This window comes from Oncorhynchus kisutch, linkage group LG20, assembly GCF_002021735.2.
Source record: "Oncorhynchus kisutch isolate 150728-3 linkage group LG20, Okis_V2, whole genome shotgun sequence".
Lineage (NCBI taxonomy): Eukaryota > Metazoa > Chordata > Actinopteri > Salmoniformes > Salmonidae > Oncorhynchus > Oncorhynchus kisutch.
The window spans coordinates 5,303,455-5,313,019 of NC_034193.2; the positions used below are offsets into that span (position 1 = coordinate 5,303,455).

A 9,565-nucleotide genomic window follows, 5' to 3' on the forward strand; every position below is an offset into this window, starting at 1 on the left:
GTCAGCTGACAGCTGGCATTTTAGCTAAACCTAATCCTTTTCCTTAACCTTAACCTCATTCACCTAACCTGCTACGTTAGTTCTCTTTAACCTGCTATGTAAACATTAAGCTGACCCGCAATGGACTTAGCTATGCCCGGTCTAACCAATAATGTAGCTCTGATGTTACTCCCCGTCGCTGTTGATCCACCCACTTGTTTTGCAACGTCCACTTTCAGACACACTCCAGGTACGCAGGAACCTATCTATACTTGCAGCACAACCCTGATTGCCAGAGAACACATGCGCAGCACAGTAAAATGCTGATTCCTTGATAGCATTAATGCGCAGCACAACGCAAAGCTGATTCCTTTAAACACCACACTGTCCTTGATATTCTTGTGAACTTCCTCTTTCACGTCGGCTGTGTGTGTCAGCGCCTTGCGTGATAGTTCACTCCATCTCAAGTGCATTTTGTGTTAACACGTTGCGTTGAAATGTTACTTAACGCTTTATCGAGTCGGATAAAGCTCATTTCAGGATGTTCGTTGGCGTTCACCGCCGCCCGGATGTATTCTGCTGGCCCGGCAGCCACTAACCCAGTTGTCTACTTTGACATTGCTGCAGACAACCAGTCCCTCGGGAGAGTAACCTTCGAGGTGAGTTCAGTTATCTTGACCAGGAACTTGATCCGCGAGTTGCGTAGCTATACAAATGTTATTTCTGATTGTTTAGGGCTCGGCTTTATGAGATAATGGGTAGCCTGTCCATTGGTATCATGAGGTGCACTAGGACACGGAGCAGGTTAAAGCATGACAACATGCTGCAACTTGTAACCAACGTGAAGAACACTCTGTCGGAGTTAAAACACAATGAAATAACATGCCAGCTCTGCAAACTTTTACTATAGGTCTATTTTTATTAACGCTGCATGCAACGGACTAGACTATATCACAACGGACTAGACTATATCACAACGGACTAGACTATATCACAACGGACTAGACTATATCACAACGGACTAGACTATATCACAACGGACTAGACTATATCACAACGGACTAGACTATATCACAACGGACTAGACTATATCACAACGGACTAGACTATATCACAACGGACTAGACTATATCACAACGGACTAGACTATATCACAACGGACTAGACTATATCACAACGGACTAGACTATATCACAACGGACTAGACTATATCACAACGGACTAGACTATATCACAACGGACTAGACTATATCACAACGGACTAGACTATATCACAACGGACTAGACTATATCACAACGGACTAGACTATATCACAACGGACTAGACTATATCACAACGGACTAGACTATATCACAACGGACTAGACTATATCACAACGGACTAGACTATATCACAACGGACTAGACTATATCACAACGGACTAGACTATATCACAACGGACTAGACTATATCACAACGGACTAGACTATATCACAACGGACTAGACTATATCACAACGGACTAGACTATATCACAACGGACTAGACTATATCACAACGGACTAGACTATATCACAACGGACTAGACTATATCACAACGGACTAGACTATATCACAACGGACTAGACTATATCACAACGGACTAGACTATATCACAACGGACTAGACTATATCACAACGGACTAGACTATATCACAACGGACTAGACTATATCACAACGGACTAGACTATATCACAACGGACTAGACTATATCACAACGGACTAGACTATATCACAACGGACTAGACTATATCACAACGGACTAGACTATATCACAACGGACTAGACTATATCACAACGGACTAGACTATATCACAACGGACTAGACTATATCACAACGGACTAGACTATATCATAACCAATGCTATTTTTATTTTGCAGCTGAATGCTGATGTGGTACCAAAAACAGCAGGTATAGGGGTGGGAGTGTGGGGGGGGGGGGGGAACGATTCAACAATGTGACATCATACTTTGTATCCATAGACTAGGTCCTGTTGTGATGGGTAAACAAAACCTTTGTTTTTGTCCCTCAGAGAACTTCAGAGTCCTGTGCACAGGAGCAAATGGTTTTGGCTACAAAGGGTCCGTCTTCCACAGAGTCATTCCTCAGTTCATGTGCCAGGTAGGTTGGCCTAATGACTGTTAAGGGTTATGTCATTTCGTGGGGGTAAAGCATGACGTCTGTCTCTGTGTCTTTCACAAGCCTGTCCTCGACCCCTCTAAATGTGTCTCTTATTCATCTCCTATAGGGAGGAGACTTTACTAATCACAACGGAACCGGAGGAAAATCAATCTACGGAACCAAATTCGAAGATGAGAACTTCAAGCTGAAGCACACAGGACCTGGTAATTATTAATTCCCCTTCTTGGTAAATAGTGTGTGTAAAAAATGTTTGAAGTTATGTCTCCTCTCAACACTTAGGTGGCAGCATTGCACTGCCCATATTTCAATGAGAGCTTAACAGCATAATGAACCCAATGTGGTGTAGCAGGATGATGAATTATTCTGGGTTAACACAGCCATAAGGAACCCAATGTGGTGTAGCAGGATGATGAATTATTCTGGGTTAACACAGCCATAATGAACCCAATGTGGTGTAGCAGGATGATGAATTATTCTGGGTTAACACAGCCATAATGAACCCAATGTGGTGTAGCAGGATGATGAATTATTCTGGGTTAACACAGCCATAATGAACCCAATGTGGTGTAGCAGGATGATGAATTATTCTGGGTTAACACAGCCATAATGAACCCAATGTGGTGTAGCAGGATGATGAATTATTCTGGGTTAACACAGCCATAAGGAACCCAATGTGGTGTAGCAGGATGATGAATTATTCTGGGTTAACACAGCCATAATGAACCCAATGTGGTGTAGCAGGATGATGAATTATTCTGGGTTAACACAGCCATAAGGAACCCAATGTGGTGTAGCAGGATGATGAATTATTCTGGGTTAACACAGCCATAATGAACCCAATGTGGTGTAGCAGGATGATGAATTATTCTGGGTTAACACAGCCATAATGAACCCAATGTGGTGTAGCAGGATGATGAATTATTCTGGGTTAACACAGCCATAAGGAATCAATTGACCAAATAGTGCTTTTCTTTGTCTTTTTTGTTTGTTTTGATGATAGCTAATTAAGCAGTGCCTCTTATTGATGTTTTAGTTCAGGGCTGTTCGATCCTGATCCTAGTGAGCCATTTCTGGTTGTCATTCTCTCCTTCTAATCAGGGACTGACTCAGACCTGGGACACCAGGGGTGTGGTATTAACTACCAGGTAGAAGCATAAAACCAGAACCGGATTTCAACAGCCCTGTTTTAGATTATCTTAATATTGTCATAGTAACTCTCCTTACCCAAATGCGACTTGGCTTGACTTCAGCTGTGCAGTATCTCAGCTAACAGGCGTCACTTGTAATGTGCTGCTGTTTCTTTGTCCATTTAGGCATTTTGTCAATGGCCAACGCTGGGCCCAACACCAACGGCTCTCAGTTCTTCATCTGCACCGACAAGACAGAGTGGTATGTACAGACAGACCTTTTGAGACAGAGTGGTACGTACAGACAGATCTTACTAGGGCAGTCCATGGCCCATAGTAGAGCTGGGACGATAATGATATCAGTAAAATATTTTCAGTTCATGTACAATAATTATCCTATACTAAAGAAAATGTATGTATGCTAATTTGGACAATTGATAACTACAATGTTCAAAGTAGTAGAAATTCATAGCAAAGTAACTGAGGTGCACGTCGATGTATCGTTTTATATATCATTGTGTTAAATCAGCCAATTTTACCGTGCTGTGGATTTCCCTCCATATTGACCAGCTCATAGTCATTAAGAGTCTCAGAGTAAAAGGGCTGATTTAGGATCAGTTCTGCCTTTTAGATCATAAACAACAGATATTATATGGACTGGAGGGGTCTGATCCTAGATCAGCACTGCAACGCTGAGACGCTTCATGAGTACAGTACTTACCCATATCGTAATGACTCTTCCCAGTCCAGTGATAATAGACGTTTTTTTCCCCCTTCACTTTTCTTCTCCTCTCTCAGGTTGGATGGCAAACATGTTGTGTTTGGCAGTGTGACCGAGGGACTGGATGTGATCAGGAAAGTGGAGTCGTTCGGATCTCGTTCTGGGCGTACCTCCAAGAGGATCACCATCGCAGACTGTGGAGAGCTTAAGTAGCTTTGGACCAGCCAAATGGCACCTTATACCCTCTATAGTGCACTACTTTTGACCAGAGTCCTATGGACCCCTATTCCCTATGTAGTGCATACCTTTTGACCAGAGCCTTAATAGTGCACTATAGAGGGAACTGGTATGGAGTAGGTGTGATGGTTTCTGAACCCCCTGCTACTGTGATCTTTAATGTGAAATAATCTACAGTGGATCTACTGTTGACGATACAGACTGGAACATAGGCTGTGTTTACACAGACAGCTCAATTTTATTGGTAAAAGATCTGAGCTCATTGATCAAAATAGCAATTATTAGCAAAATATCAGAAAAGGATTGTGTCTTTAAACACATCAATTGTGTCTGTATGGCATGTTGACAAGTGTGTTTTTCTTTCTTCAGGGATATTATGTCAAACACTGTTTTTATTGGGGAAAGGGAAAGTTAGACTTATTCTGTGGTTGATCTTTTCGGTAAAGTTCTCAACCACCCACTTACTGGGCCAGTGCTAAGCTAACTCATTTAATGTGAACGTATCTGATAAACTAGTTGATGCCTCTCCGTACAACTCAGTTAACCAGTTTGTCTGTAAAAGGAAAAAAAAAGACAATGATTCTGGAAAGCCTAAAATGTTTTGTAACAGGGACTGGCAGTGACATCTGGAATAAACGTCAGATGGGTTTTGGCATTTTGTGTGTTTTCTTTGCCTTCATACTTTTCTTGCTCCAGCACATTTTCACAAGTAAAGTTCTGGCAGTGTGGTGCCAGGACAACTACCTCTACCTCAATGTGAGCAAGACAAAGGAGCTGATCGTGGACTACAGGAAAAAGACGGCCGAACAGGCCCCCACTAACATCGATGGGGCTGTAGTGGAGCTGGTTGAGAGTTTCAAGTGCCTTTGTGTCCACATGACCAGCGAACTATTATTTTCCAAACATAGCAAGACTATTGTGAAGAGGGCACGACAAAACCTATTCCCCCTCAGGAGGCTGAAAATATTTGGCATGGGTCCTCAGCTCATCAAATGTTCTACAGCTGCACCATCGAGAGCTTCCTGACAGGTTGCATCACCGCCTGGTATGGCAACTGCTTGACATCTGACCATAAGGCACTACAGAGGGTAGTTCGTACGGCCCAGTACATCACTGGAGCCAAGCTTCCTGCCATCCAGAACCTCTATGCCAGGCGGTGTCAGAGGAAGGCCCAAAAAATTGTAAGAGACTCCAGCCACCCTAGTCATAGACCGTTTTTTTTTTCCTGCTACCGCCCAGCAAGCGGTAAGCCTACGTAGGACCAAAAGGCTCCTTAACAGCTTCTACCCCAAACCATAAGACTGCTGGACAATCAAATGGCCACCGGACTATTTGCATTTTTGTTTGTTTATTTGGTACATATTTTCGTAAACAGTTCAAGAAGAGTTAAGGGCATTTCACGGTAAGACTTGTTGTATTCGGCACGTGACGAAGTTTTGATTTGTAATTCAGAAATGACGTGCCACAAGATTGGGACATTTTAGAACGGTACACCACATCAAAGTTAAGATCATTGACTTTTTCTATTCATTCACAAAGCAATCAGTCGAAGATCATGATCCATGTTATTGTAAAGATGAATGTTTTCATTTCTTCTCGTTGAGGAACATGAGCTTGGCTCACCGATGATCTTATGTCCTGTGTGACCCCTCCTCCTTGACCCGAACCATGGATCCTCTGAACACGTTGCCAATAGTTACCCATGAAGCATTGAGCAAGAAAAACAACTACTTCCAAGGTCAGAGTGACATCACTGATTGAAACACTACTAGCGTGCACAGCTGACTAGCTAGCCAGTTACAGTGGGGCAAAAAAGTGTTTTCCACCATAATTTGCAAATAAATTCATTAAAAAGTCCTACAATGTGATTTTCTGGATTTTGTTTTTCCCCTCATTTTGTCTGTCATATTTGAAGTGTACCTATGATGGAAATTACAGGCCTCTCATCTTTTTAAGTGGGAGAACTTGCACAATTGGTGGCTGACTAACTACTTTTCTTGCCCCACTGTATATCAGAAACAACCATTTTGTTTTGGGCTGGTTCTCATTTAATATTTGTATATATTATGGATCCCCATTAGTTCCTGCCATGGCAGCAGCTACTCTTCCTGGGGTTTATTATGGATCCCATTTAGTTCCTGCCAAGGCAGCAGCTACTCTTCCTGGGGTTTATTATGGATCCTCATTAGTTCCTGCCAAGGCAACAGCTACTCTTCATGGGGTTTATTATGGATCCCCATTAGTTCCTGCCAAGGCAGCAGCTACACTTCCTGGGGTTTATTATGGATCCTCATTAGTTCCTGCCAAGGCAGCAGCTACACTTCCTGGGGTTTATTATGGATCCCCATTAGTTCCTACCAAGGCAGCAGCTACACTTCCTGGGGTTTATTATGGCTCCTCATTAGTTCCTGCCAAGGCAGCAGCTACACTTCCTGGGGTTTATTATGGATCCCCATTACTTCCTGCCAAGGCAGCAGCTACTCTTCCTGGGGTTTATTAAGGATCCCCATTAGTTCCTGCCAAGGCAGCAGCTACTCTTCCTGGGGTTTATTAGGGATCCCCATTAGTTCCTGCCAAGGCAGCAGCTACACTTCCTGGGGTTTATTATGGATCCCCATTAGTTCCTGCCAAGGCAGCAGCTACTCTTCCTGGGGTTTATTATGGATCCTCATTAGTTCCTGCCAAGGCAGCAGCTACTCTTCCTGGGGTTTATTATGGATCCCCATTACTTCCTGCCAAGGCATCAGCTACACTTCCTGGGGTTTATTATGGCTCCTCATTAGTTCCTGCCAAGGCAGCAGCTACTCTTCCTGGGGTTTATTATGGATCCCCATTAGTTCCTGCCAAGGCAGCAGCTACTCTTCCTGGGGTTTATTAAGGATCCTAACTAGTTAAAATGGATCATTTCTTTGTTATTGTGTAGTGGGAAAGAGGTGAGTAAAGAATGTCGGAAAAAAATGGCACGACAGGCCTGACGGAAACGGGATGGATCGGTGAATTTTCAAAAAAGTTGACACAACAAAATATCCTAGACATACTTCAATATGGTTATTATATCAACTCGTGTGCATAAAGGCATCTCCATCATCTCTCCCGTAATTTATTTTACCAACACAAAAAGATCCAACCTTGTCTAGACGATTTTTGTTTTGTCAACGTTTGGATAGTTTAGCCTACCGACTAATTTGCTGTTTCCATCGGGCCTGTCTGTTTACTTTTCTCACTTAAAAAGGTTGGATGGAAACCTGGTTAATGACAGATATTCAATCTATGTTATAAACTGGAAGAAAACAAAATTGTACAACAAATTTAAACATTTGAATACAAATATCCCTCAAAGTACAACAGAAACTCTGTTTCAGATCGACTAAGAGCAAACAAGGCACATTGTGCTGTTGGTTTAAAGAGTTGATTACCTTCACAGTTCCATTAGAACACCTTCACAGTTCCATTAGAACACCTTCACAGTTCCATTAGAACACCTTCACAGTTCCATTAGAACACCTTCACAGTTCCATTAGAACACCTTCACAGTTCCATTGGAACACCTTCACAGTTCCATTAGAACACCTTCACAGTTCCATTGGAACACCTTCACAGTTCCATTAGAACACCTTCACAGTTCTATTAGAACACCTTCACAGTTCCATTAGAACACCTTCACAGTTCCATTAGAACACCTTCACAGTTCCATTAGAACACCTTCACAGTTCCATTAGAACACCTTCACAGTTCCATTAGAACACCTTCACAGTTCCATTAGAACACCTTCACAGTTCCATTAGAACACCTTCACAGTTCCATTAGAACACCTTCACAGTTCCATTAGAACGTTCCCATTTCTACAGTACATCTACATTCTGAGGCCGTAGGATCTAGCCTGGTCCCAGATCTGTTGTCTCCTTCTATATCCTGGTCCCAGATCTGTTGTCTCCTCCTATAGCCTGGTTCCCAGATCTATTGTCTTTTTCTATAGCCTGGTCCCAGATCTGTTGTCTCCTTCTATAGCCTGGTCCCAGATCTGTTGTCTCCTTCTATAGCCTGGTCCCAGATCTGTTGTCTCCTCCTATAGCCTGGTCCCAGATCTGATGCCTCCTTCTATAGCCTGGTCCCAGATCTGTTGTCTCCTTCTATAGCCTGGTCCCAGATCTGTTGTCTCCTTCTATAGCCTGGTCCCAGATCTGTTGTCTCCTTCTATAGCCTGGTCCCAGATATGTTGTCTCCTTCTATAGCCTGGTCCCAGATCTGATGTCTCCTTCTATAGCCTGGTCCCAGATCTGTTTGTGCTTTTGCCAATTGTTGTCATATGTCATTGTCAAGCCAATGATTTGGCATGATGGCACAAACAGACTGGCCACACACACACACACCATTTGATCAATGGACTGCTGAATGTATATTTTCTCTGACTTCATTCGCTCTTTTCCATATTATCTCTATCTGTGATCAGCTACCCAGGAAAGGGCTGAAAATAGCTCATATTAATATATGTAGCCTTAGAAATAAGGTTCATGAAATCAACAACTTGCTAACATCAGATAACATTCATATTTTAGCCATAGCAGTAGCACTACACGGATATAACATCTATAGGTGTTGTTGTATATATTCAGAGCCATATCCCTGTAATGTTTATAGGGGAGGTGTTGCTGTATATATTCAGAGCCATATCCCTGTAATGTTTATAGGGGAGGTGTTGCTGTATATATTCAGAGCCATATCCCTGTAATGTTTATAGGGGAGGTGTTGCTGTATATATTCAGAGCCATATCCCTGTAATGTTTATAGGGGAGGTGTTGCTGTATATATTCAGAGCCATATCCCTGTAATGTTTATAGGGGAGGTGTTGCTGTATATATTCAGAGCCATATCCCTGTAATGTTTATAGGGGAGGTGTTGCTGTATATATTCAGAGCCATATCCCTGTAATGTTTATAGGGGAGGTGTTGCTGTATATATTCAGAGCCATATCCCTGTAATGTTTATAGGGGAGGTGTTGCTGTATATATTCAGAGCCATATCCCTGTAATGTTTATAGGGGAGGTGTTGCTGTATATATTCAGAGCCATATCCCTGTAATGTTTATAGGGGAGGTGTTGCTGTATATATTCAGAGCCACATCCCTGTAATGTTTATAGGGGAGGTGTTGCTGTATATATTCAGAGCCATATCCCTGTAATGTTTATAGGGGAGGTGTTGCTGTATATATTCAGAGCCATATCCCTGTAATGTTTATAGGGGAGGTGTTGCTGTATATATTCAGAGCCATATCCCTGTAATGTTTATAGGGGAGGTGTTGCTGTATATATTCAGAGCCATATCCCTGTAATGTTTATAGG

At 42.5% G+C, this 9,565-nt stretch overlaps 1 protein-coding gene across 1 annotated transcript; it reads left to right on the forward strand.

Annotated features, from left to right (window-relative positions):
- Window positions 1-202: 202 nt before the first annotated feature.
- Window positions 203-4,881, forward strand: LOC109881108 (peptidyl-prolyl cis-trans isomerase A). The gene is made up of 6 exons (XM_031799538.1): window positions 203-638; window positions 1,880-1,910; window positions 2,032-2,120; window positions 2,248-2,344; window positions 3,455-3,530; window positions 4,067-4,881. Exons 1-6 carry the CDS (start codon window positions 477-479, stop codon window positions 4,200-4,202), a joined length of 591 nt encoding a protein of 196 aa, XP_031655398.1. The 5' UTR covers window positions 203-476; the 3' UTR covers window positions 4,203-4,881.
- Window positions 4,882-9,565: the final 4,684 nt, after the last annotated feature.

Excerpts from the sequence above, each read along its gene's own strand:
- LOC109881108 (XM_031799538.1), top strand. The coding sequence starts at position 477 with ATGTTACTTAACGCTTTATCGAGTCGGATAAAGCTCATTTCAGGATGT. Across the intron at positions 2,121-2,247 it reads TTCCTCAGTTCATGTGCCAG|GGAGGAGACTTTACTAATCA; the intron begins GTAGGTTGGCCT and ends CATCTCCTATAG. Across the intron at positions 2,345-3,454 it reads GCTGAAGCACACAGGACCTG|GCATTTTGTCAATGGCCAAC; the intron begins GTAATTATTAAT and ends TTGTCCATTTAG.